This window comes from Siphateles boraxobius, unplaced genomic scaffold (assembly GCF_051911475.1).
Source record: "Siphateles boraxobius isolate OS27281-9 unplaced genomic scaffold, OSU_SipBor_1 6, whole genome shotgun sequence".
In the NCBI taxonomy this organism is placed as follows: Eukaryota; Metazoa; Chordata; class Actinopteri; order Cypriniformes; family Leuciscidae; genus Siphateles; species Siphateles boraxobius.
In genome coordinates this window covers 1,089,776-1,117,000 of record NW_027509186.1, presented here as the reverse complement: position 1 = coordinate 1,117,000, position 27,225 = coordinate 1,089,776, and the positions used below count along the sequence as shown (strand labels likewise).

At 44.7% G+C, this 27,225-nt stretch overlaps 1 protein-coding gene and 11 non-coding genes across 12 annotated transcripts in view; all 12 read right to left on the bottom strand.

The window, feature by feature from the left end:
* Window positions 1-1,664: 1,664 nt before the first annotated feature.
* Window positions 1,665-1,737, bottom strand: trnav-cac (transfer RNA valine (anticodon CAC)). The gene has a single exon. It is a non-coding gene; the product is annotated as a tRNA-Val (tRNA).
* A 123-nt stretch (window positions 1,738-1,860) lies between these two features.
* On the bottom strand, window positions 1,861-1,933 carry trnav-aac (transfer RNA valine (anticodon AAC)). The gene has a single exon. It is a non-coding gene; the product is annotated as a tRNA-Val (tRNA).
* A 214-nt stretch (window positions 1,934-2,147) lies between these two features.
* trnav-uac (transfer RNA valine (anticodon UAC)) lies at window positions 2,148-2,220 on the bottom strand. The gene has a single exon. It is a non-coding gene; the product is annotated as a tRNA-Val (tRNA).
* A 460-nt stretch (window positions 2,221-2,680) lies between these two features.
* On the bottom strand, window positions 2,681-2,753 carry trnav-aac (transfer RNA valine (anticodon AAC)). The gene has a single exon. It is a non-coding gene; the product is annotated as a tRNA-Val (tRNA).
* A 1,666-nt stretch (window positions 2,754-4,419) lies between these two features.
* trnav-uac (transfer RNA valine (anticodon UAC)) lies at window positions 4,420-4,492 on the bottom strand. Its single transcript has one exon. It is a non-coding gene; the product is annotated as a tRNA-Val (tRNA).
* Window positions 4,493-4,758: 266 nt separating this feature from the next.
* On the bottom strand, window positions 4,759-4,831 carry trnav-cac (transfer RNA valine (anticodon CAC)). The gene has a single exon. It is a non-coding gene; the product is annotated as a tRNA-Val (tRNA).
* Window positions 4,832-5,779: 948 nt separating this feature from the next.
* On the bottom strand, window positions 5,780-5,852 carry trnav-cac (transfer RNA valine (anticodon CAC)). The gene has a single exon. It is a non-coding gene; the product is annotated as a tRNA-Val (tRNA).
* A 529-nt stretch (window positions 5,853-6,381) lies between these two features.
* Window positions 6,382-6,454, bottom strand: trnav-uac (transfer RNA valine (anticodon UAC)). Its single transcript has one exon. It is a non-coding gene; the product is annotated as a tRNA-Val (tRNA).
* A 985-nt stretch (window positions 6,455-7,439) lies between these two features.
* On the bottom strand, window positions 7,440-7,512 carry trnav-uac (transfer RNA valine (anticodon UAC)). The gene has a single exon. It is a non-coding gene; the product is annotated as a tRNA-Val (tRNA).
* Window positions 7,513-7,778: 266 nt separating this feature from the next.
* On the bottom strand, window positions 7,779-7,851 carry trnav-cac (transfer RNA valine (anticodon CAC)). Its single transcript has one exon. It is a non-coding gene; the product is annotated as a tRNA-Val (tRNA).
* Window positions 7,852-7,974: 123 nt separating this feature from the next.
* On the bottom strand, window positions 7,975-8,047 carry trnav-aac (transfer RNA valine (anticodon AAC)). Its single transcript has one exon. It is a non-coding gene; the product is annotated as a tRNA-Val (tRNA).
* Window positions 8,048-26,169: 18,122 nt separating this feature from the next.
* Window positions 26,170-27,225, bottom strand: part of LOC143715743 (FGGY carbohydrate kinase domain-containing protein-like) — a 29,935-nt gene continuing 28,879 nt past the window's right edge. Inside the window, exons 9-10 of the mRNA XM_077207479.1 lie at window positions 27,075-27,195; window positions 26,170-26,192 (exon numbers count right to left, since the gene is read on the bottom strand). Coding sequence (XP_077063594.1) covers window positions 26,170-26,192; window positions 27,075-27,195 — 144 coding nt within the window. The remainder of the gene's footprint in view (window positions 26,193-27,074; window positions 27,196-27,225) is intronic.

Here is a 27,225-nt window from a genome sequence, read left to right as displayed (position 1 = left end):
TTAGCTACAAGATTTAAAAGTCACACAACACAAACAATTGTCATTTGACTGTTAAACATTATCTAACTGCAAGTAAGTTAATGAAACTATTTCCATCAGTGATGCAAATTACTAGGAACTAGATCTAATTTGCATCACTGATGGGAATATGGTTTCATTTATAAAAACGTGTTAACTTAAATGTCACCATATTATCTTGTTTTACTAAATTAGAATTATAAACACTCAGACTGCCACCCTTACTAGGCAATAACACTATTAACTGGTACAACCTGGCGTTGTTTGTGTTTTGTAGCCTATACTGTACTTGTGTTATCGTTTAGCTCCCACTGCATGTACCTTAAGTTAGCTGCTTTACTAGGAAAGAAAAAAGCACTGTGACTTTGATCAACAATGCAAGCCTACATTCACAATTTATAACATTAGCCCAACATTATGCAATAACCACTGAGTTTTGAGTTCATTAACATAAAAGGAAATCTCAAGTTTGACTAAACATATTATGCTTTTGAAGACGTGAATAGCCTTTAACACTTTCTAACCTCCCACTGATTAACGTAGCAGTTTTCAAAAAATATTTCTCAATCTAACATTAGCCTACCTGAGGAAATATTCGGCCCGGCAGTTAACGTTATGATATACCAGTTAAGTGTGTTTCAGTATTATGGACATATCTTTGAGAGTTCTCTGTTGAATTAAATTCAGGGGAAAATCAGTGGTGTAACGTTGACGTTAGTTAAACATGTGCGCCATATCAGCTAATTAGCAACGTTAACAAGCAGACGTTAGCCTGGCCATCACGTTAGCCAGATATCTCTGATACGGCTTATGATAACTAATGTTGAATCACATTGACATTGTGTCTTTACTGAATAACTATTAATTTAACCTACCTCGATGTGCTTCTTCAGGTTGGACGGGGAGTTTTTGAATGCCAAAATTTCAGTTTTCTTCGGTAGGCATAAGAGGCACTTCATCCGGTAGGAAGAATCTTTCGTTCCAATGTACAAAAACATTTCTTGCAAATACGGCCACGGGTGTATAACGTTATCTTCACCACTATCGTCGGGGTGGTCGTCTACGATAAGAACGGCAGGTCCTTCAGGTGCTTCCATGGCGGTATACACAGTTGTGCTTCCTCCTCTTTTGGAAATGGCAACAAACAAGCATTTCGCGCTGAAAAACAGCGTGCGTAGCGTGCGTGATGCAATCTAGCTCAGTGATTCGCCAAACCTCCCTTATTGCAGTCGCACACATTTCTTCTGATTTTATTTTGTAGTAACGAGTAACGAAGATGCATTGTGGAAATATATCGGAGTAAAAGTATACATTTTATCTAGGAAATGTAGTGGAGTAAAAGTGAAAGTTGACATAAATTTAAATAGCGAAGTAAAGTACAGATACGTGAAATTTCTACTTAAGTACAGTAACGAAGTATTTGTACTCCGTTACATTACAACACTGCTGCCCAGTGTTTTTAACATGGCAAAAAGCTGCTAATTTTGTTGGCAGACCGGACATTTTATATTACTGTACAGGAAACCTCAATGGTCATTTGTTTTATTTTTGTCATTTTCTAAGAGATTAAACCACAAACATCCCTGCAAGTGTACTGACCTGCTCAACAGAAAATCGCATACGAAATTTTTGCAAAAATCACCCACAGTTTCCGCCCAGTTTCGAACTGGGGACCTTTCGCGTGTGAGGCAAACGTGATAACCACTACACTACGGAAACAAGTCTTCAAGTTGCAGACATAAATCTTTAGGTGCACGCTTATTAAAAAACATATAAAGGAAATGAGCGCTGCACCCTCCTAGTGTGGCAAACAGTTTAAATTTTCTGTCAGAATCCAACCACTGTTTCTGCTCGGTTTCGAACCGAGGACCTTTCGCGTGTTAGGCGAACGTGATGACCACTAAACTACAGAAACCTATTGATGAGGTGCATGTGCTTTTTAGAAGATGGCTCCTTCCCATAATCTGCTCTGCAAGCAGTGTGACAGTCTGTAAATTCCACAAACAACAGAACAGAGGTCATTCGGCATTGCAGTCTGCCTACAGCTCCTTGGTACGATGGCCTTCACCTGTCTCAAAAGTAAGGGTTTTGTAGCGAATTGCAGCATTTATATTTAACATGCATCCACTTGTTTCCGCCCAGTTTTGAACTGAGGACCTTTCGCGTGTAAAGCGAACGTGATAACCACTACACTACGGAAACTTGGTTTGGATCTCATTCCTACCTCTTCTAGCGTACGCTTGTTCAAAAGCGACTGAAACTATAGACTGCCCAGTGTTTTTAACATGGCAAAAAGCTGCTAATTTCGTTGGCAGACCGAACATTTTATATTACTGTACAGGAAACCTCAATGGTCATTTGTTTTATTTTTGTCCTTTTCTAAAGAGATTAAACAACAAACATCCCTGCAAGTGCACTGACCTGCTCAACAGAAAATCGCATACGAAATTTTTGCAAAAATCACCCACAGTTTCCGCCCAGTTTCGAACTGGGCACTTTTCGCGTGTGAGGCGAACGTGATAACCACTACATAACAAACACGTCTTCAGGTTGCAGACATAAATCTTTAGGTGCACGCTTATTAAAAAGCATATAAAGGAAATAAGCGCTGCACCCACCTAGCGTGCCAAAGAGTTTACATTTTCTGTCAGAATCCAACCACTGTTTCTGCTCGGTTTCGAACCGAGGACCTTTCGCGTGTTAGGCGAATGTGATGACCACTACACTACAGAAACCTATTGTTGAGAGGGATGTGCTTTTTAGAAGATGGCTCCTTCCCATAATCTGCCCTGCAAGCAGTGTGACAGTCTGTAAATTCCACAAACAACAGAACAGAGGTCATTCGGCACCCACCTAGTGGGTGCTTCTCATTTCTTATTTGTGCATCCTCGTTTCCTTTCCTCGCTTCCTTTCCTAGCGTCTCAGCTCCACCCCCTGTAGGTTTTGAGGGAAGGACGCAAGGAAAGAAAATGAGGACGGAGGAATCGAATGAAAGCTTTTTTTATTCATTGGAATACTTGATCACTCGCGCGTCACTTCATAGCGTCATCAGCAGCGCTCAAAGGATCTGCCCTTATGTTGTTGAAGTTTGTTTATTTAAGAAATTCATAATAAATGATAATAAAGCAAGATACCCTGTTGAAATATGTGTAATGTGTGGTTTATATAAACTGCAAAGGTAAAGTATACATTAAAAGAGATTGTGATCGATGTGAAGGGGGAGGAGAATGTATACGCGCGTCACGTTTAGTCGATAAATCTCTTCCGCATAGGATACACCTGTGTATCCTCGCTCATGACTCCTCTGGAAGCCTCCTCACTCCTCGATCCTCGCCTCCTCGCGGTGCAATTAGAGAACTGAGATGTCCTTCAAGATGGCTGCGCTCGATCGGTTTCCGGGTCATAGGATGGAGGACAGAGGAACGAGGAGACGAGGAGGGATATTGCGAAGCACCCAGTGTCATTCGGCATGGCAGTCTGCCTACAGCTCCTTGATACGATGGCCTTCACCTGTCTTAAAAGTAAGGGTTTTGTAGCGAATTGCAGCATTTATATTTAACATGCCTCCACTTGTTTCCACCCAATTTTGAACTGAGGACCTTTCGCGTGTAAAGCGAACGTGATAACCACTACACTACGGAAACTTGGTCTGGATCTCATTCCCACCTCTTCTAGCGTACGCTTGTTCAAAAGCGACTGAAACTATAGACTGCCCAGTGTTTTTAACATGGCAAAAAGCTGCTAATTTTGTTGGCAGACCGAACATTTTACATTACTGTACAGGAAACCTCAATGGTCATTTGTTTTATTTTTGTCCTTTTCTAAAGAGATTAAACCACAAACATCCCTGCAAGTGTACTGACCTGCTCAACAGAAAATCGCATACGAAATTTTTGCAAAAATTACCCACAGTTTCCGCCCAGTTTCAAACTGGGGACGTTTCGCGTGGGAGGGGAACGTGATAACCACTACACTACAAACACGTCTTCAGGTTGCAGACCTAAATCTTTAGGCGCACGCTTATTAAAAAGCATATAAAGGAAATGAGCGCTGCACCCACCTAGTGTGGCAAAGAGTTTACATTTTCTGTCAGAATCCAACCACTGTTTCTGCTCGGTTTCGAACAGAGGACCTTTCGCGTGTTAGGCGAATTTGATGACCACTAAACTACAGAAACCTATTTGTGCTTTTTAGAAGATGGCTCGTTCCCATAATCTGCCCTGCAAGCAGTGTGACAGTCTGTAAATTCCACAAACAACAGAACAGAGGTCATTCGGCACCCACCTAGTGTCATTCGGCATGGCAGTCTGCCTACAGCTCCTTGTTACGATGGCCTTCACCTGTCTTAAAAGTAAGGGTTTTGAAGTGAATTGCAGCATTTATATTTAACATGCCTCCACTTGTTTCCACCCAATTTTGAACTGAGGACCTTTCGCTTGTAAAGCGAACGTGATAACCACTACACTACGGAAACTTGGTTTGGATCTCATTCCCACCTCTTCTAGCGCACGCTTGTTCAAAAGCGACTGAAACTATAGACTGCCCAGTGTTTTTAACATGGCAAAAAGCTGCTAATTTTGTTGGCAGACCGAACATTTTATATTACTTCACAGGAAACCTCAATGGTCATTTGTTTTATTTTTGTCCTTTCCTAAAGAGATTAAACCACAAACATCCCTGCAAGTGTACTGACCTGCTCAACAGAAAATCGCATACGAAATTTTTGCAAAAAACACTCACAGTTTCCGCCCAGTTTCGAACTGGGGACCTTTCGCGTGTGAGGCAAACGTGATAACCACTACACTACAAAAACAAGTCCTCAGTTTGCAGACATAAATCTTTAGGTGCACGCTTATTAAAAAGCATATAATGGAAATGAGCGCTGCTACCACCTAGTGTGGCAAACAGTTTAAATTTTCTGTCAGAATCCAACCACTGTTTCTACTCGGTTTCGAACCGAGGACCTTTCGCGTGTTAGGCGAACGTGATGACCACTACACTACAAAACCTATTGATGCGGTGCATATGCTTTTTAGAAGATGGCTCCTTCCCATAATCTGCTCTGCAAGCAGTGTGACAGTCTGTAAATTCCACAAACAACAGAACAGAGGTCATTCTGCATGGCAGTCTGCCTACAGCTCCTTGGTACGATGGCCTTCACCTGTCTCAAAAGTAAGGGTTTTGTAGCATTTATATTTAAAATGCATCCACTTGTTTAAGCCCAGTTTTGAACTGAGGACCTTTTGCGTGTAAAGCAAACGTGATAACCACTACACTACGGAAACTTGATTTGGACGGCACCCACCTAGTGTCATTCGGCATGGCAGTCTGCCTACAGCTCCTTGGTACGATGGCCTTCACCTGTCTTAAAAGTAAGGGTTTTGTAGCGAATTGCAGCATTTATATTTAACATGCCTCCACTTGTTTCCACCCAATTTTGAACTGAGGACCTTTCGCGTGTAAAGCGAACGTGATAACCACTACACTACAGAAAATTGGTTTGGATCTCATTCCCACCTCTTCTAGCGTACGCTTGTTCAAAAGCGACTGAAACTATAGACTGCCCAGTGTTTTTAACATGGCAAAAAGCTGCTAATTTTGTTGGCAGAACGAACATTTTATATTACTGTACAGGAAAGCTCAATGGTCATTTGTTTTATTTTTGTCCTTTTCTAAAGAGATTAAACAACAAACATCCCTGCAAGTGTACTGACCTGCTCAACAGAAAATCGCATACGAAATTTTTGCGAAAACCACACACAGTTTCCGCCCAGTTTCGAACTGGGGACCATTCGCGTGTGAGGCGAACGTGATAACCACTACACTACGGAAACACATCTTCAGGTGGCAGACATAAATCTTTAGGTGCACGCTTATTAAAAAGCATATAAAGGAAAGGAGCGCTGCTACCACCTAGCGTGGCAAAAAGTTTAAATTTTCTGTCAGAATCCAACCACTGTTTCTGCTCGGTTTCGAACAGAGGACCTTTTGCGTGTTAGGCGAACGTGATGAACACTACACTACAGAAACCTATTGATGAGGTACATGTGCTTTTTAGAAGATGGCTCCTTTTTTTGCAGCATTTATATTTAACATGCCTCCACTTGTTTCCGCCCAGTTTTGAACTGAAGACCTTTGCGTGTAAAGCGAACGTGATATCATGGCATATGCTTTTTAGAAGATGGCTCCTTCCCATAATCTGCTCATCAAGCAGTGTGACAGTCTGTGAATTCCACAAACAACAGAACAGAGGTCATTCGGCATGGCAGTCTGCCTACAGCTCCTTGGTACGATGGCCTTCACCTGTCTCAAAAGCAAGGGTTTTGTAGCGAATTGGAGCATTACATTTAAAATGCCTCCACTTGTTTCCACCCAGTTTTGAACTGAGGACCTTTCGCGTGTAAAGCAAACGTGATAACCACTACACTACGGAAACTTGATTTGGTCTTCAGTCCCACCACTTCTAGGGTACGCTTGTTCAAAAGCCACTGAAACTATAGACTGCCCAGTGTTTTTAACATGGCAAAATGCTGCTAATTTTGTTGGCAGACCGAACATTTTATATTACTGTACAGGAAACCTCAATTGTCATTTGTTTTATTTTTGTCCTTTTCTAAAGAGATTAAACCATAAACATCCCTGCAAGTGTACTGACCATTTATATTTAACATGCCTCCACTTGTTTCCACCCAGTTTTGAACTGAGGACCTGTCGCGTGTAAAGCGAACGTGATAACCACTACACTACGGAAACACGTCTTCAGGTGGCAGACATAATTCTTTAGCTGCACGCTTATTAAAAAGCATATAAAGGAAATGAGCGCTGCTACCACCTAGCGTGGCAAACAGTTTAAATTTTCTGTCAGAATCCAAACACTGTTTCTGCTCGGTTTCGAACAGAGGACCTTTCGCGTGTTAGGCGAACGTGATGAACACTACACTACAGAAACCTATTGATGACGCACATGTGCTTTTTAGAAGATGGCTCCTTCCCATAATCTACTCTGCAAGCAGTGTGACAGTCTGTGAATTCCACAAACAACAGAACAGAGGTCATTCGGCATGGCAGTCTGCCTACAGCTCCTGGGTACGATGGCCTTCACCTGTCTTAAAAGTAAGGGTTTTGTATCGAATTGCAGCATTTATATTTAACATGCCTCCACTTGTTTCCACCCAGTTTTGAACTGAAGACCTTTGCGTGTAAAGCGAATGTGATATCATGGCATGTGCTTTTTAGAAGATGGCTCCTTCCCATAATCTACTCTGCAAGCAGTGTGACAGTCTGTGAATTCCACAAACAACAGAACAGAGGTCATTCGGCATGGCAGTCTGCCTACAGCTCCTTGGTACGATGGCCTTCACCTGTCTCAAAAGCAAGGGTTTTATAGCGAATTGGAGCATTACATTTAAAATGCCTCCACTTGTTTCAGCCCAGTTTTGAACTGAGGGCCTTTCGCTTGTAAAGCAAACGTGATAACCACTACACTACGGAAACTTGATTTGGACGTCAGTCCCACCGCTTCTAGGGTACGCTTGTTCAAAAGCGACTGAAACTATAGATTGCCCAGTGTTTTTAACATGGCAAAATGCTGCTAATTTTGTTGGCAGACCAAACATTTTATATTACTGTACAGGAAACCTCAATGGTCATTTGTTTTATTTTTGTCCTTTTCTAAAGAGATTAAACCACAAACATCCCTGCAAGTGTACTGACCTGCTCAACAGAAAATCGCATACGAAATTTTTGCAAAAACCACCCACAGTTTCCGCCCAGTTTCGAACTGGGGACCTTTCGCGTGTGAGGCGAACGTGATAACCACTACACTACGGAAACACGTCTTCAGGTTGCAGACATAAATCTTTAGGTGCACGCTTATTAAAAAGCATATAATGGAAATGAGCGCTGCTACCACCTAGTGTGGCAAACAGTTTAAATTTTCTGTCAGAATCCAACCACTGTTTCTACTCGGTTTCGAACCGAGGACCTTTCGCGTGTTAGGCGAACGTGATGACCACTACACTACAGAAACCTATTGATGAGAGACATGTGCTTTTTAGAAGATGGCTCCTTCCCATAATCTGCTCTGCAGGCAGTGTGACAGTCTGTAAATTCCACAAACAACAGAACAGAGGTCATTCTGCATGGCAGTCTGCCTACAGCTCCTTGGTACGATGGCCTTCACCTGTCTCAAAAGTCATACCGATCTTTATGGGAGCTCCCTGGGCACAGCGCTATGGAGGGCCAGGATCGGAGTTGGGCTTGCACGATTGGAAGGCGCAGACGGAATATCTGGCCGGATTACAGGGACTGAGTGCATCATAGAAAGTACAGTTTGTGTTGGGGTCTTTGGAAGCAGAAGCCAAAAGAGAAGTTCTTGCTGCATCAGAAGCCACACGGGCTACCGCGAAAACTATCTTCGATTTCCTGTCCGGATTATATGGAGACTCTACCCCGGTGGCCACTCTTCGTGCCCAGTTCTTTAACTATCAACAGGGGCCTAAGCAGACTCTTCGGGCATACTCCTTGAAATTGTGGGAGCAGTTTGGCCGGCTGTTGGGTGAACTTCGTCGGGGTCGAGTCGAGGGCGGATCGATGGTGAGAGAGAGGTCGTATTCGGAGAAGGGGCGAGCTCCTGTGCGCCGCCCCCTACGTCCTGTGGGCCCCCGGTTCCAGTGGGATGACCAGGGAAGGCCCATCTGTATTAATTGTGGAGACCCGGGACACATCAGTCGTCAGTGTGGGCTCCGTCGGGGTTCTCAAGGGGGTTTTTAGTCCCACCGGCTACTGTGGGTCAAGTGGCCGGGACCCCTTTGTGTGACCCTCCTTCTGTTCCTGTTTTACGAGACGACAGGGTTGGGCGCTGTCCCACCGTGGAGGTTCAAGCTAACGGAGTCACTATAGATTGTCTGGTCGATACAGGTTCTCAAGTTACGTTATTTTCGGAGAGCCTGGCCCAGGAGTTGGTTGCAGATCATCGGCTCCAAGCAGTGGACGCTTCTAGTCTGACTTTACGGGGGCAAATGGTCTGGACATCCCTTACACTGGGTACATCGTGGTAGACTTTCTGGTCCAAGGGGTTCCCGTCCAACAGAAAGGGGTCGTTATCGTCCGAGATCATTGCTTGGGCATTCATCGAGCACTCCTAGGGATGAACGTTATACTGGATTGCTCGGAGGAATTGTTTCTGGGACGGCCAGCTCGGACTTCTCTGTCATCGGCGAAGCAGGACAGGGACCGGATTCTGGCCGATTGCCGAAGAGTGCACGTGGCTAGTCAAGTGAAGGAGAGAGAAGGCATCGGTCGAGTAGCCTGTCGGTACGCTTTGTCTGTCCCAGCCCAGAGCGAGACCGTGCTTTGGGTCCGAGTACCTGCAGGACCCTGTGGGACGGGTACCTGTGTCCTGGTAGAGCCCCATGAGGACTGTCAACCCATTGAAGTGGCTCACGGGCTGACGGCCATCCACCGTGGGCGAGTCTCAGTAAAGGTGCGGAATGCCAATCCCTACTCCGTGCTCCTTCGTCGACACCAACGTCTGGTTCGAGTTTCCTCGGTACGCTCTGCCCAGGTTCACAAGCATCAGTACGTCTGCTTCAGGCAGGTGAGCTCTGCGGTGGTGGAAGTCGCCGTCCGCCCAGTTGAGGCAGAACCAGGCTCTGTGGGAGGAGGGGTGCCGACCCATTTGATGGGAGAGTCCCTGAAGGGTGAAAATCTGGAGGAGGAACAGGTGTTACAGCTCCAGGAGCTCTTGAGAAAATGGCAACATGTGTTCTCGACCCACGAAGAAGACTATGGCTGCACAGGGGTAGTGAGGCATCAAATACCTACCGGTGAGGCGATGCCTAGCCAAGAGCGGTATCGTCCGGTGCCACCCACCCTCTATGCCGAGGTCCGCGCCCTGTTGAAAGGGATGCTGGAGGGAGGAATTGTTCGAGAGAGCAGTAGTCCCAGGGCGGCGCCAATTGTTCTGGTTCAGAAGAAAACGGGAGCTTGGAGGTTCTGCGTTGACTACCGCAAACTCAACAGTGTAACGAAGAAAGATACATTCCCGTTGCCACGGATTGAAGACTCACTCACCTGTCTCACACAAGCGGCGTGGTACTCCACATTGGACCTGGCGAGTGGATACTGGCAGGTGCAGGTAGACGACCGAGATAGAGAGAAGACAGCCTTCACCACCCCGTTTGGGTTATTTGAATGGGACCAGATGCGGTTCGGCCTGTGCAATGCTCCTGCGACCTTTCAGCGCTTGATGCAGCACTGTCTAGGGGGACAACTGGTCGACTCAACGCCGGTATACCTGGACGATGCGATCGTCTTCTCCCCTGACTTCCGCACTCACCTGCACCATCTAGGTGGGAGGAGGACCACCTAGGGAGGAGGAGGAACACAGGAAGTGTTCAGGGCCATGGAGAAATATGGGCTAAAGCTTAGGCCAGACAAATGCCAGTTATTGCGGAAGAAGGTACAGTTCTTGGGACATCGTGTCAGTGCTGCAGGGATATCCCCCGACCCGGAGAAGGTGGCGGCTGTCCAAGGGTGGGAGCCACCCCGGGCAGTGAGACAGGTGCGGTCGTTCCTGGGGTTCGTGGGATTTTGTCGACGCTTTATAAAAGGATTATCTGGGCTTGCTTGGCCATTGAACCAACTCCTTGCTGGTTCCGGACGTGCCCGTGGCAAAGGCTCCCCGTCAGTGCATTGGGATTCCACCTGTGAGACCACCTTCCAGAACCTCAAGCAGGAACTTCTGAGGGCCCCTATCTTGGCCTACGCAGACTTCACCCAGCCGTTCCTTCTGTACACTGACGCCAGCAATGCAGGTTTGGGAGCCGTGTTGGCCCAAGAGCACCAAGGAGTGGAGAGAGTGATTGCATACGCAAGTCAAAGTTTACATCCCGCAGAGCGGAACGCGGCAAATTACAGTTCCTTCAAAATCGAACTACTGGCAATGAAGTGGGCCATGACGGAGAAGTTCAAAGATTACCTGTTGGGAGCCAAGGTGACGGTGATTACGGATAATAATCCATTAGTACACTTGCAGACCGCCAAGTTGGGGGCAGTAGAACAGCGTTGGGTGGCACAACTAGCAAATTATGATTAACAGCTTAAATACCGACCCGGCAGAGAACACGTAAATGCGGACGCCCTGTCCAAACTCCCAGTCATCCGGAGGGACAACCAAACACCCCTTTGTACCCCTGGCCCTGAAGACGAGTTGCTGATGGCAATGGTGGAAGCTCCCGGGACCCTGAGGGCTGTTCCGTCTAGTTGGGGGTGGGACCCCGGGCGGTGGAGAAGGCTGCAGCTGGGAGATGCAGACCTGTGTCAGGTTACGTTGTACCTTAGACAGGGATACATGCCGAGAGCAGAGGAAAGCGGGCTCAGACGGTGGGAGTACAACATCTCCTAAGGCAGTGGAAGAGGCTGCGACTTAGAGAAGGGGTAATCTGCCGTTCGATGCAAGATCCCCGAACACAGGAGACAGTACACCAGGTGGTGGTACCGGAGGGCCAAGTCTCGAGCTATTGACTGCATTCCACACCCATACTGGCCATCAGGGCCAAGAGAAGACGCTGTCTCTGCTGAGGAGGTATTTCTACTGGCCTAGGATGGAAAAGAAAGTTGAGGAGTTCGTTCAGAGTTGTCCACTGTGTACGTTGTTCAAACGCAGGAAGGAAGTCCGAGCCCCATTGGTCCCCCTGTGGCCCAAAGCACCTCTGCACATCATAGGAATCGATTTCCTGACTTTAGGTCGGCCGACGGATCGATTTCAAAATATCCTGGTGATGACTGACCTATTAACTAAATACGCCTAGGCCATCCCCACTGTAGATCAGACGACAGTTACCACAGCCAGCGCCCTTTGGAGGGCAGTGATACAACCTTTTGGCTCCCCAGAGACCCTACACTCAGACCAAGGTTCAAATTTTGAGTCTCGAGTGATCCAAGAGCTGAGCCACCTTTATGGGTGCCGGAAGACCCATACGACCTCATACCATCCTCAGGGTAACGGGGGTGCGAAAGGTTGAACCAGACCCTGTTGGGGTTATTGGGGACCCTAGAGAGTGAACAACAGGGCCAATGGGCCGAGAGTCTCCCCTCTCTGTTGCAAGCCTATAACAATAGTGTGCACAGTATCACCGGGTATGCTCCTTCCTACCTTATGTTTGGGCGCCATCTCCGCTTACCTGTGGACTTGCTCCTGGGGACCGAGGCTGCAGAAAGAGGGTATAGTACCACTGACTGGGTGAATCGGCACCACCACCAACTGCTCGATGCCTACCGACGAGTCTCAGATCATCTGAGTGCAGCAGCCGCCAAGAACAAGCGGCTATACGACCGGACTGCCCGAGAGGCCCCTTTGTTACCAGGGGAGCGAGTGCTGGTAAGGGACAACCGGCGCTCAGGGAAGGGGAAGCTCCGCGATCGCTGGGAGTCGACGCCATATGTGGTGGAACGACGACAAGGGCCTGATGCTCCAGTTTACTCGGTACGACCCGAGGGGAAACCAGGACCGATACGGGTGCTCCATCGAAACTTGCTCCGTCCATGTCCGAACTATTCGCAGCTAGCGGCCGAGGCCCCAAGTGCGCCACCCGCCCCAGAGGTACTCATGGTAGGGTGGTCTGTGGTCCCGAGGGACCCTGAAGTTGAAGCAAGAGTGGCTCCGCCCTCGCCACTCCGACGGTCTCAGCGGGACACCCGAGGACAGCCTCCTGAGAGGTATGGCGAATGGAATTGAAGAACACCGGTTCTCGGGACTAGAACCGATTGGCGGGGGGGATGTCACGGGTGACAAAAACGCGTAGTGAGCGGAACCCTCTTGGTGAGTCACGAGTTTCTCGAGGGAACGATTTGTTTGCGACACATCCCACTCCAGTTCCAGGTGTGGCAGAAACATTGCCCGGCCTGATTAGCGCTAATGCACTGCAGGTGCAAGAGAGAGAGGAGCGGCGTTCACACAGGTGTCCGGCTTCACAAGCCAAAGATAAAAGGGCTATCCAGAGAGGTTTCGGGGAACGGGACGTGGATGAGGTCTGTTTTGTTTTTGGAGCAGTTTGGGGCTCAAGCTTTACTCGGGGAAGTTGTCTGGATGTGGGGAAGAGAGAAAGATAAGTGAATTGATTTCATCTTATGAACATTCGAAAAGCTTGAAGAGGATGCAGTGAATGTAAATCTGACTGTTGGGGAAGCTATGTGTTTCAGAGTGTGTTGAGGAGGAACCGAGGATTAAATATCCCCCACGGGAGTGTAACGAATGGATTGAGGCCTCTGATCAGCCCTATCGTGTGAGTGAATTGCAGTGTTTTTGCCTTATTTATATACATTGATTCATGGCTGTGGATTTGAAGTGAACACGAGTGTGATGTGCTTTTACTGAGAAGCGGCCCCAACCCCTGCTTACACGTTTGTGAAAAGTTATTATATCTGCTCTCCATCAGAAGCCCAGAGTGATACAGCTGAGTTTGGAAGTATGCAGTATCGCTGGTGAAGTAAGCTTTTAAATCACTGTCTCACTACTTTGCACTGACGAAAAGTATCCTATGTTGAGAAGAATCCTTTACCTTCCTACTTACCATCTAAGTCTGGAAGTATGCAGTATCGCTCGTGAAGTAATTTTTTTAAATCATTGTTTCACTACTGTGTACTGACGAAAGTATTCTATACTGAGAAGAATCCTTACCTTCCTACTTAACGTCTGAGTTTGGAAGTATGCAGCATCGCTGGTGAAGTAAGCTTTTAAACCACTGTCTCACTACTGTGCACCGACAAAAAGTGTTCTATACTGAGAAAAATCTTTATCTTCCTACTTACGGTCTGAGTCTAGAAATATGCAGCATCGCTGGTGAAGAAAGCTTTTAAGTCACTGTTTCACTACTGTGCACTGCTGAAAGTATCTTATACTGAGAAGAATCCTTACCTTCCTACTTACTGTCTGAGTCTAGAAGTATGCAGCATGGCTGGTGAAGTAAGCTTTTAAACCACCGTCTCCCACTACTGTGCACTGACGAAAGTTTCTTGTACTGAGAAGAATTCTTACCTTCCTACATACCGTCTGAGTCTAGAAGTATGCAGCATTGCTGGTGAAGTAAGCTTTTAAATCACTGTCTCACTACTGTGCACTGACGACAGTATCCTATACTGAGAAGAATCCTTACCTTCCTACTTACCGCCTGAGTCTAGACGTATGCAGCATCGCTGGTGAAGTAAGCTTTTAAAATCATTGTTTCACTACTGTGCACTGACGAAAGTATTCTATACTGAGAAAAATACTTATCTTCCTACTTACTGTCTGAGTCTAGAAGTATGCAGCATTGCTGGTGAAGTAAGCTTTTAAACCACCGTCTCCCACTACTGTGCACTGACGAAAGTATCTTGTACTGAGAAGAATTCTTACCTTCCTACTTATCGTCTGAGTCTAGAAGTATGCAGTATTGCTGGTGAAGTAAGCTTTTAAATCACTGTCTCACTACTGTGCACTGACAAAAGTATCCTATACTGAGAAGAATTCTTACCTTCCTACTTACCGCCTGAGTCTAGAAGTATGCAGTATCGCTGGTGAAGTAAGCTTTTCAATCACTGTCTCACTACTGTGCACTGACGAAAGTATCCTATACTGAGAAGAATCCTTACCTTCCTACTTACCGTCTGAGTCTGGAAGTATGCAGCATCGCTGGTGAAGTAAGCCTTTGAATCATTGTCCCACTACTGTGCACTGACGAAAGGATTCTGTATTGAGAAGAACTCTTACCTTCTTACTTACCGTTTGAGTCCTGAAGTGAGCCGTATCCTTGGTGAAGTTGTCACAAGGTGACGAACTAGAGAAGGAACTACACAGCCCACGGAGCGGTTTCAACTGAACACCAAGCCGGCCTCAGATGCGTCGCTACCATAGGAACAGCAGCCGCTGATGGCAAAGTGACAGCAGGTGTGGCGCATTAAGTGACTGTGTGACGATTGGGACAAGTCGCTTTTAGGAATAGACAAAAGCAAAACTTTGAGAGACTGAGTGGGTTGGGTGGGATTGCTGCGGCGTTCTAACTTTTCTTCTTGCTGAGAGAGAGTGAGAGATTTCTGTGGGACAAATCGGCTGGCTAGATTGATCCGTGGGAAGGGAATCCGCTACGAAGAACTGGGTGACGGAGAACAGAGAGGCAGAGGGCGAAGTCATCTATGAAGTATTATCGAGTCCACTTACTGGGGTGAAGATAAGTACCAACCTTCTACTGGCTGTATTATATGTGGGTTATACACGAAAACATTATATATGAGGAGAAATGACATAAAAAACGGAGTCCAGACGTCTGAATGAGAAGACAGCTGTTAGGATTTGTGATTGCAGTCGCTGAATTCTTCCGTCTTACTACCCCCGCTGTCCAGAGCGAGGAGGTTGGCCGTGACCTTAAATTTCACGGAGTGGATGAGAGTGCCGTGAGTTAATGCTGTGTCCCACGGTGTGTGGTTGAAGTGGAATTATTGAATGCTTACTGTACAGAATTCTGTCACGTGTCCATCGGTCTTGCCTTGTGTTACAGTCGGGAGTTTTCTGAGGAAGAGATTAAGTGAAAACGGACTTTAAGCCTGCTGTATTCTGATTCATCATTGATGCTGTTCTGGAGAACGGGGAAAATCCAGTTACCTGCTGTTCTGAGTGTTGAATATCCAAAGCCTGTTGTATTCTGATTCATCATTGATGCTGTTCTGGAGAACAGGGAAAATCCAGTTACCTGCTGTTCTGAGTATTGAATATCCAAAGCCTGTTGTATTCTGATTCATCATTGATGCTGTTCTGGAGGACGGGGAAAATCCAGTTACCTGCTGTTCTGAGTGCGTCCCATCTGAAGCCCGCTGCATTTGTCTCATCGTTGCTGTTGTGGAGAACGGAGGAAACCTCAGGTACCCGTTGTTCTGAGTGTTGTGTATCTAAATCCTGTTGTACTCTGCTTCATTATTGATGCTGTTCTGGGGGACGGAGAAAATCCAGTTACCTGCTGTTCGGAGTGTGTTCCATCTGAGGCCGGTGCATTCTCGTCTCATCCTCGCTGTTCTTGGGAGTGGGAATAAACCCAGTTACCTGCTGCCCAGTCGACGCCCTTCACAGCCCCAAGCCTTCTGCACCGACGTATTGGGAAGACCAAACGTACGTGGAGTACCTACTTGCTGTCCAGTGGACGCTCCTTCACAGCCGTAAGCTTTCTGCACCTGTTGAACTAAGAAGAACCAACCGTATTTAGAGGATTTACCTGCTGCCAGTCGACGCTCCTTCACAGCCCTAAGCCTACTGCACCGACGTATTGGGAAGACCAAACGTACGTGGAGTACCTACTTGCTGTCCAGTCGACGCTCCTTCACAGCCGTAAGCTTCCTACACCTGTTGTACTGAGAAGAACCAACCGTACTGAGAGTAAGCCTTTGGCACCTGAGAGACTGAGAAGAGTCAACCATACTGAGAGTAAGCCTTTGGCACCTGAGAGACTGAGAAGAGTCAACCGTACTGAGAGTAAGCCTTTGGCACCTGAGAGACTCAGAAGAACCAACCGTACTGAGAGTAAGCCTTTGGCACCTGAGAGACTCAGAAGAGTCAACCGTACTGAGAGTAAGCCTTTGGCACCTGAGAGACTGAGAAGAGTTCACCGTACGGAGAGTAAGCCTTTGGCACCTGAGAGACTGAGAAGAGTCAACCGTACTGAGAGTAAGCCTTTGGCACCTGAGAGACTGAGAAGAGTCAACCGTACTGAGAGTAAGCCTTTGGCACCTGAGAGACTAAGAAGAGTCAACCGTACTGAGAGTAAGCCTTTGGCACCTGAGAGACTGAGAAGAGTCAACCGTACTGAGAGTAAGCCTTTGGAACCTGAATGTATCGAATAGAATCAAATGTAGCTCTTTAATGAGAACTAGTAATGTAGCTAGTTTTATTTAAGTTACTTATAAGCCATAAGCAATCGTCGATTAAAAGAGTATTTGGGGATGGCAGTTTGCTGTTTGACTTATCAATTTGTGTCGATAAAGTATAATAGGGTGAATCATGTATATAGTGCTTGCATAGTGCATATACTTGTAGCTGTTATGTATCTTTGGAAGTCCTTGAAATTAATAGGTTTCAAAGCGCAGCGCAGCGTTCCGCGTCCTGTCTAAAAGGTGCTTCAGTCCTTGGCGCGCGCAAGTGCACGAACCCCAACCCCCCCTGTATGTAGATAGATAGCCTATATATACACACACACAAACATATACACAAAAAAAAGTGTACATGCAGACCCGCTAACAACATGTCTATAATTAACCAAGAATGTGAATTATAAAAAACATGAATTATAGAAAGCATGAAAGGCCCAGTTCCTCATTAAGGCCATTTGGTTCTACTGTGTTAAGAGTTAAAATCCAGAAAGCGTCCCGTTGTAGTAGGGACTTCACTATGTCACCTCCTCGCTGGGATTTTGGTTTTTCAATACCCCAAAATTTTAAGGACGCATTGGAACCATGATTAGCTTGTACATAATGCCTCGCAATTTCATAGTCCATATTTCTGTTATGAATTGCTGCTTTGTGTTCTCAAATGCGTAGTTTGAGGGGGCGTTTAGTCTGACCTACGTACTCCAACCCACATGGACATTTCAACATGTAAATCACATGGGTGGTGTTACAATATTGTATTTTTTACCTGACTGGGGATGGAAAAATTGTTTTGTGTCATTTGAGTTAGAGCAATGGGTGCAGTGCCCACATCTTTCATGCTTTCTAAAATTCATGTTTTTTATAATTCACATTTTTAGTTAATTATAGACATGTTGTTAGCGGGTCTGCATGTACACTTTTTTTGTGTATGTTTGTGTGTGTGTATATATATAGGCTATCTATCTATCTATATATACATACAGGGGGGGTTGGGGTTCGTGCACTTCCGGTCTGAGCGAACGCTGGCGTGTTCTGACAGCCGCTGCTCTCTCGCTATCTCGCTATCCTTTTGTTTTCGTGACAAACTGTGGACTAATTATGGACTACTCAAGCGTGTTTTTTTTTCAACGCTGATTTTAAACGCTGAATTACGGTGCTGTTTAAAAAATTGTCTCTGCATCCCTTCAGTCAAGCTGCTACCTGCCAAACGCGAGCTTTCGCCACCGAAGCAAACAGGCTACTTCAACTGTTTTCCGTGAGTAAGCTTCTACTTTCTCTCGGACTATTGGTTGCCATATGCTAGTCAGGTTGATATGGTCTTAGAAAGGGCTGTATCTTCCACATACTTGCACTGTGTAGTAGTTCAGCTGCCCGGTGTGCTGGCTAACGTGGTTTAAAAATCTGGCTGGGTATGCGCGACTCTAGGATGATCATCCTCTTTTTATTGCACGTAACTTTTTTATCTGCTTCTTTTTATTTTTGCGCGCTGTCTCAAGAAACTTTGCTGCCTTTTTGCCAGTGGGGTTTTTATGACATGACTTTTTATTCGTCGTTGGATCTGCACCATCTGAACCCTAAAGTTCGGTCATCGCTGCCCACTAATCTTTACAATCACTGCGCTGCTCTTGGTATCGCCCGCCGGCCTCGTTACATACATCGGGGCTCCCACAAACATTGTACTGGGCTCTCTACTTCAGCTCACTCAGTTGACTCAGTTGACGGATGTATTATTCCCGTCGTCTGGTCTTCCTCTCGTCGGCTGTCTACAAAATCTCGCAGAGAAGGCGGAAATATTAACTCTGCAAATCACCGTTCTCTGGAATATGCCCCACTTGGGGCCCTATCACCAGCTAAAACTTCCTCTGCATCAGCTCAGCCTTCAGTGAAAATGGCTCTAGTAAACGCTAGATCACTATCAAATAAAACATTCATTATGAACAACTTCTTCTCATCTTATGCCTTGGATTTTCTGTTTGTGACTGAAACCTGGTTGAAATCTGACGATGTTTCGTCTCTGGGCGAATTATCTCCTCCTGACTGTTCCTTTTACAGCACTCCCAGGCCAAATGGATCTGGTGGTGGTCTAGCTACAATCTTCAAGATGTCATTTAAATGTCAACTACTGCCCGTAGATACTTTTTCCAGTTTTGAAGCACAACTATTGCACATCGACCTAAATGGTCCTCTAATTTGCATCCTGATTTATAGACCACCGAAAGTCAACACAACGTTTATCCATGAGCTCTCAGACTTCCTGTCAAATCAAGTGTCACGCTGTGATAGACTGTTGGTTCTGGGGGATTTCAATATCCATGTTTGCTGCCCCTCTAAACCTATGGTTAAAAATTTTATGAACCTCATTGACTCACTCAGTTTCGCACAGTGTGTCTCTTCTCCTACTCACAACCTGGGCCACACACTAGATCTTATTTTGACTCGTGGTCTCTCTATGCATTCATGTGAAGTATTTGATGCTGGTATTTCTGATCACTATTCTGTTTTATTTGAACCTGCAGTTCCATATGTACAGCCCGTCCTCTTTCAGCCTGTGTGCTGCTCCCGTGTTTTTCATGCCACTACTGCACTAGAATTCTCAACCACCTTTTCTAATTGTGAGGTCTCTTTGTCACCTGATATGAACACTGATGAGTTGGTTCTCGTCTTCAACTCTGCCTGCTCTACTGCATTGGATATTGTTGCCCCTTTGAAGCCTAGAAGGCAAAAACCTAAATCAAACTCTCAACCTTGGTTAAATGACTCTACCCGTGTGCTCAGACGGGAATGCAGAAGGGCTGAGCGCAGGTGGAAAAAGGACGGGCTACAGGTCTCTTATCAAATTTTAAAAGATTGTCTTGCCACCTATCAAAAGTCGGTCAGTGATGAAAAGTCTCAATATCTTTCAAATTTAATTGCTATGAATGCAAACAGGCCACAAGTTCTTTTTAAAACTATAAACTCAGTTCTTAATCCAGCCACCTGCTCAGCTCCTGCTGGCAATCTCGAGACCTGTATAGAATTCTTAGGTTTCTTTGTACAGAAGATACTAGATATCAGATCTCGCCTCTCTCCTTCTGACACGGCTGTTTCTCCCCTTATCTCTCCTTCTAGTAATTTTACTAGTTTTAAACCAGTGTCTCAGTCTCAATTAAGTGCATTAATTTCCAAAATGAAAGTGACATACTGTCAATCTGATGTACTGCCTGGCCGTTTGCTTAGAGAGGTATTAGACACTATTAGCCCTGCGCTTTTAACTATTATAAACAGTTCTCTGTCCACTGGGGTTTTCCCTGAGTCTTTTAAGCATGCTTCTGTACAGCCCTTGCTAAAAAGATCTAACCTTGATCCATCTGTTCTTAGTAACTACCGGCCAATTTCTAAACTCCCATTCATTTCAAAGGTTTTAGAGAAAGCAGTGCTCTCACAGTTTACTTCTTACTTAGATGCCTTTAACATTTTGGATAAGTTACAATCTGGTTTTAGAGCACTTCACAGTACAGAGTCAGCCTTGCTTAAAGTTACAAATGATCTATTGTTGTCTACTGATTCAGGGTCATCTGTCATTCTGTTACTGCTAGATCTGAGTGCAGCTTTTGACACGATTGACCATGACATCCTCTTGAAACGACTTCAATATACAGTAGGGGTTCAAGGCACGGCATTACAATGGTTCAACTCTTATTTAAAGGGTAGGACGTTTTCAGTAAATATCGGGTCGTTTACCTCACCTACTGCACCCGTCACTTATGGTGTTCCCCAGGGTTCTATTCTTGGCCCTTTGTTGTTTTCACTCTACATGCTTCCCCTGGGCTCCATTCTCCAGAAACATGGCATAAACTATCACTGCTACGCCGATGACCTACAACTTTACCTTCCAATCAAACTTGAAAATGATTTCTCTATACAACTCCTTTTATCATGTCTTGATGAAGTGAAAATTTGGATGGCGAACAATTTCCTGCAACTAAACACTGACAAAACTGAGGTGCTTCTGCTAGGCCCCACTGCACTCAATCCTACTCTGACAAGTAGGTTAGGCTCCCTCAGTGATAGCTTACAACCCTATGTAAAAAATCTAGGGGTCTATTTTGACCCTTCACTACAATTCGACAAACAGGTGAACACGGTTGTAAAGAGTAGCTTCTTCCACCTCAGATCTGTTGCGAAGGTAAAACATTTTCTTTCTCAAAAAGATCTTGAAATTGTCATCCATGCACTAATCTCTTCTAGACTGGACTATTGTAATTCTCTATATGTCGGTCTTCCACAAAGCACTCTATCTCGGCTTCAGATGGTCCAAAATGCGGCAGCCAGACTGCTGACAGGAACAAAAAAACGGGAGCATATTACTCCTGTTCTTGTTTCATTGCACTGGCTCCCTGTCAAGTTTAGAGTTGATTTTAAGGTCCTTCTTTTTGTATATAAGGCTCTCCAAAAATCAACCCCGGATTATCTCTATGAACTTATCCAGCCACATACAACCTCTAGGTCATTAAGATCCTGTAACCAGCTTCTTTTATCAGTTCCTCGTTCACGTTGCAAATCAAAAGGCGATAGAGCTTTCGCGGTTGCTGCACCTAAACTTTGGAACAGCTTACCCTTTAATATCAGGGCCTCTCCATCGCTCAATGCTTTTAAATCTAGCCTAAAGACTCATTTTTATACTCTTGCATTTGAGTGACGCTGTGTATGGTACACTGTGTAAATGTACGTAGAAATGTTCTTTTATTCGTTTATTATTATTAATAGTTTTCTTTATTAATTTTTAATTTTTATTTTTGACCGTCTGTAAAGCACTTTGGATCAACTAATGTTGTGTTTATGTTGTGCTCTATAAGTAAATTGACTTGACTTGACTTGACTTGACTTGCGCGCGCCGAGGACTGAAGCACCTTTTAGACAGGACGCGGAACGCTGCGCTTTGAAACCTATTAATTTCAAGGACTTACAAAGATACATAACAGCTACAAATATATGCACTATGCAAGCACTATATACATGATTCACCCTATTATACTTTATCGACACAAATTGATAAGTCAAACAGCAAACTGCCATCCCCAAATAGTCTATAGCTACATAGTCTGTCTTTGACTTGAACAAGGGTTAAATTACTCGTCAGGCTACAGAATACCATAATTCCTCCGTTCTATTTGGCCTAAGAAATCGAGAGTCACGCAGACCTATAACAACCCAGCCACAACATAATTGGGAATAACATGCCTTACCTTAACAAGAAATGGATTTCAAGGACTTCGCGCGCAGATCAATGGCCTCCACAGTTTATATTTTTTCTACGAATCTTTGAGTTAACATGTAGCCTACTAACCATGATTGGAATTTGCACCGCAGCGCCACCACACCTTGATGCTCATGAATAGCATGTACAGTTTTCTTTATTGAAGTGAATTAGGTTTAAATCGCCATCATACATGCATGAATGAATGATATTTTGCTATTTAAGACATAATTCTCCACGATGATCACATTACACAAAACTGAAATTGCACGTAAAAATGAAACATTGTCAATATTTTTTGAGACCCCCCCAAAATTTCATGAATCACGTTTTCAGGGGAGCCCATGTCTTATTAAGGGGAGACGAGCTCCCCCTAGCTCCCCCGTAGTTCGCACCCTGGTCGAAACGTTAGTCATTCTATACTAATAAAAATATTAAAACGTTCTGTGCTCCGGTCCTGCTCCTTGGTCCTAGCTAGACCTTGGGTCCTTTTCCTCAGATTTTTGTGTCCTTTTCTGTGAGCACTAACTAGGCTGAAGCGCAAGTGGCTCCTTTCTACTAGAGCAGGGCTGTTCAATCGTTTAGATGCCTCAGATCCCCATATATGATCATTCTCCTGCGAGGAACCCCACCCTAAAGTTAAAAAGACAACACACAACCTCACTCACTCACACACTCACTCACACACTCACACACACACACACACACACACACACACACACACACACACACACACACACACACACACAACACACACACACACACACAAACACACACACACACACACACACACACACACACACACACACACACACACACACACACAAAATAATAAATATTGCAAAAGTATATATTTTTAAAAGCCTTTTATTGCTCTGAAATGCATATTACAACACTGATTCTAGTTATGGTCGAACACTTGTTTATAAAGTGGTTTCATCTGGTGATATTTTCCTCACTCCTGCTCATTTGTGTAAAAGGCTGAACACTTATAATGTTAAGATGAATACAAATCTAGTGTTTTTGGTCATTTGAAGCAGACTCTTCTAGTGTTTAATCTGGCCGTCTGTGTGTCAAACTCCATCATCCTCCATCAGCGCCACACACTCCTTCTGATGATCATAAAGACGTAGAAACACAGCGTACTTCCTTCTGTAAAAGCTTTACACACAGAGACCAATAATCATTCATTACTCATGCAGGAGACATGAATCCTGATCTATGACTGTATTAAATCTCTGCTATGTGGATTAATGCTTTATTACGAGAAACATCATTGGATGGCACCTTTCTAGAGCAGGGTTTGGTCTCACGACATGCCCGATTCTGCTCATCTTCATCATTGCTTCCTGAGAAGAGAGACAAGAAGTTCGGTGCATGAATTTACACGGAGAATACACTGTATAAAAATAAATGCAAATTAATTAATGTAATGCGGGACTACTGTTACATACGCGGGTTCTTTAGGGACACATAATCTGTAGCCCCGCGCCTTAGGCAGTTTTTTGTCAGGTCGACGACTGTCCAGTGAGTGAGTCACAGACAGCAGCACTAAGGACGAGTATGGCGAGTGGTGGCGACCCACAAGAGTTAGGCCTGTTTTATGCTTCTGCGTCAAATCGGCGGTGTACCCCCGCAGACCCCTCTGCGTTGCCACGAACCCCTCTCCGACCCCTCCGCTCTGATTGGTCAGATGCACCACGATGCAACGCAACCTGAAGCAGAACCATAAAACGGCCATGAAACCGTAGGAGTGACGTCGTAGCTACGCCATGGAGTTGACGCAGAAGCATAATGAGGCCTTTAGAGGACCCGCCGGCCTCTTTAAAGGGGGGGTGAAACACTCAGTTTCAGTCAATCTCATGTTAATCTTGAGTTCCTATAGAGTAATATTGCATCCTTCATATCTCCAAAAAGTCTTTAGTTTTATTATATTTATAAAAGAAAGATAGGCTGTACCGAGTCTTTCCGGAAAAAACTGAGCGGGTGTGGGCGGAGCTAAATAATCACGAGTGCGCAAAGCATTTGCGTTGAGAGCGTCTGGAAGCTGTGACATCCCAAAACAAACCATGGCTAACAATCAGATTCAGCCATACATTTTTGATCCCGAATCAGATCCCGTGAGATGGGCAGTGAAATGGGGGAAAAACGCAAGGTCTCGAGAGTTTTTTAAAAGTAGAAATTATTTGAACTTGGTGTTTTTAGAACACCGTGTCATGCGCGAGTTTTACAACATTTGTGTGTGTTTACTCGTGGTTTATGAGGACATGATTTGGTTTTACAATAAACAACAAGACACCTACAGTGGCCAGCTAAACAAATGTATTTAAACACACACACACACACACACACACACACACACACACACACACACACACACACACACACACACACACACACACACACACACACACACACACACACCATACATCCCATGCTCCATAGATACATTAACTATACGTGATCATGTTGTTTACTTGCTGTGCTTACACGCCGATAGTTAACAACACACGACATTGGAAGCAGTTTTACTCATCGCCTGCGGTTCCAACGCACGACCGTGAACCTTTATCAAGACTGCTCCATCCTTAAGCATTAGACGATCTGCAAAAGCCGAGCACAGCGCTTTGATGGGCATACTGCCTTCACTCTCTCGCTCTAGGCTACAGGTGCGCGCGCGCCCTTCCGGGAGAAGTGCCTTTAGGACCCGTATAAGGAAATTCCATCTTTTGGACATTCATCATATTGCATTGGTTTTCATTTCTTGTCCTCAGAGCACTAATCTGTTTAGTTTTTAGTTACACATTCTACATTGATTAAAAAAGAAAATCAAATGTTTTATTAATGATAGTATTATTTTATACAGAAATATTTTTTTTTATATAATTCAGATGAGAATAAAGTTAGTGTTAATTAAAATTAAGGAAAACAAATATATTGAACTGAAATATCAAATTAATTTTAAATTAATTCAGGTACAATTACCATCAATGTCAATGTTATCAATGTCTTTTTTTTTCTTTTTATTAATTTAATTAATAAACGAATTATATATAAATATTGTCAATGCACTACAAATAAACTGGTTATATGCCTTTACTTTCACACAGAGAAAGAGAGAAATGTAGTAATACACTAGGTGGTACAGCCTGAGACATGCACAATTAAAAAAAAATTGCCTTCTGCATTTTTGTTTTGCTTTTCGCTCCATTGTACCAAACTGGTATCGAACCGTGACTTCTGTGTACCGTTCCACCCATAGTGTGTGTGTGTGTGTGTGTTGAACCTGTATGGAGTCACAGTCAGATGAAGGACAGGCTCCGATCACAGCGGCTGAGTGTGTGTGTGTGTGTGTGTGTGTGTGTGTGTGTGTGTGTGTGTGTGTGTGTGTGTGTGTGTGTGTGTGTGTGTGTGTGTGTGTGTGTGTGTGTGTGTGTGTGTGTGTGTGTGTTTTTACCTGTATTGAGCCACAGTCAGATGAAGCACAGGCTCCGATCACAGCGGGTGTGTGTGTGTGTGTGTGTGTGTGTGTGTGTGTGTGTGTGTGTGTGTGTGTGTGTGTGTGTGTGTGTGTGTGTGTGTGTGTGTGTGTTGAACCTGTATGGAGCCACAGTCAGATGAAGCACAGGCTCCGATCACAGCGGCTGAGTGTGTGTGTGTGTGTGTTTTGTACCTGTATGGAGCCACAGTCAGATGAAGCACAGGCTCCGATCACAGCGGCTGAGTGTGTGTGTGTGTGTGTGTGTGTGTGTGAGTGTAGAGACCTGCACTTCTGCGAGACTACCCCGGGACCCAGCGCAACCGAGTGCGGCGCGGGACAATATTTGATGGGTGAATGCGGGTGCGGGCGGCAAGATATTATTGTGTGCGGGTTGCGGGAAAATACATTTTTTTGTGGGAAATATAGAACAAAATAAAATAACTAGAAACACATAAACCGTTATTTATCTAATGCACAAGCAACAAGGATAACTAAAATAAAAACGATTTACAGGCACATGGTCGGAAGCTAACTCTCGCGTGGTTCATAGGCGCAGAACAGCCAAGCCTACCACACAGAGGCAAAATGTCTGCACCGCATGACACACGCCATGTACTTTGCATTCCAGCTTCCAGCGCACCATCGGAGAGGGCTTTCAGTATTTGCGGTCGCATACTGGAGCAGAGACGGATTAATCTGAAGCCCTCATCAGTGAACGACATGCTATTCCTGCATGGGCACATTAAGTAGTCATACAGTTTTTTTTAAATTGTTTTAGTTAATTCAGTTTTTTTATTTATTTAGCTAAATATTTAAAATTGGTATATTTTGTTATTGAGGAATAAGGATAGTTTTTGTTTAATGTTTGAAGGAATTGCTAAAAGCAAAGGCGGCATTCTTAAGCAGTATTAGGCCCTATATATAGGCTACTTTTGAACATGAAAGAAATCCAGGTTTATTATTATTATATAATTTATTAGGCTATACTATAATCATTATGGTATATTTTTATTTATGTACATTTCTTACTTTTTTTACTGTATTTATTTGTTCTAAGTTCCTTGTTCAAGTTCATCCATTGAATTAAACGCAAATAAAACAAAACATTTGTTTATTTTCCGTTTCTTTTTTTTTCTTTTTTATATTCAACAGGGGAGCAAGTGAAAAAAATCACAGAGTAGCAGGCAGAATATGCAATGTATTTAAAAAAAAAAGTACTTATACGTTTACCCGCGGGATTTTGCGGGCGGGAGCGGGACGAAACTTGATTGTTGGGGGCAGCAGCGGGAGAAAACAACATATATTTTTGCAGGAACGGGATAAAATCCGTCCCGCGCAGGTCTCTACCATGTCAGATAAATGAGTGAGTGTGTGTGTGAGTGAGCATTGACCCGTGGTGTTGGTCATGTCATGTCAGATATATGAGCGTGTGTGTGAGTGAGCACTGACCCGTGGTGTTGGCGTGTGTCTGTACGAACAGCGCGTTCTTGCTCAGCCCCCCGCACAGGAAGAGGGTTGTGATGTCATATCCTGCCTCTTTCATGGCATCTAGGATGTGTCTGGTGCCAAGCTTCATACAACAGAGACACACAATCACATT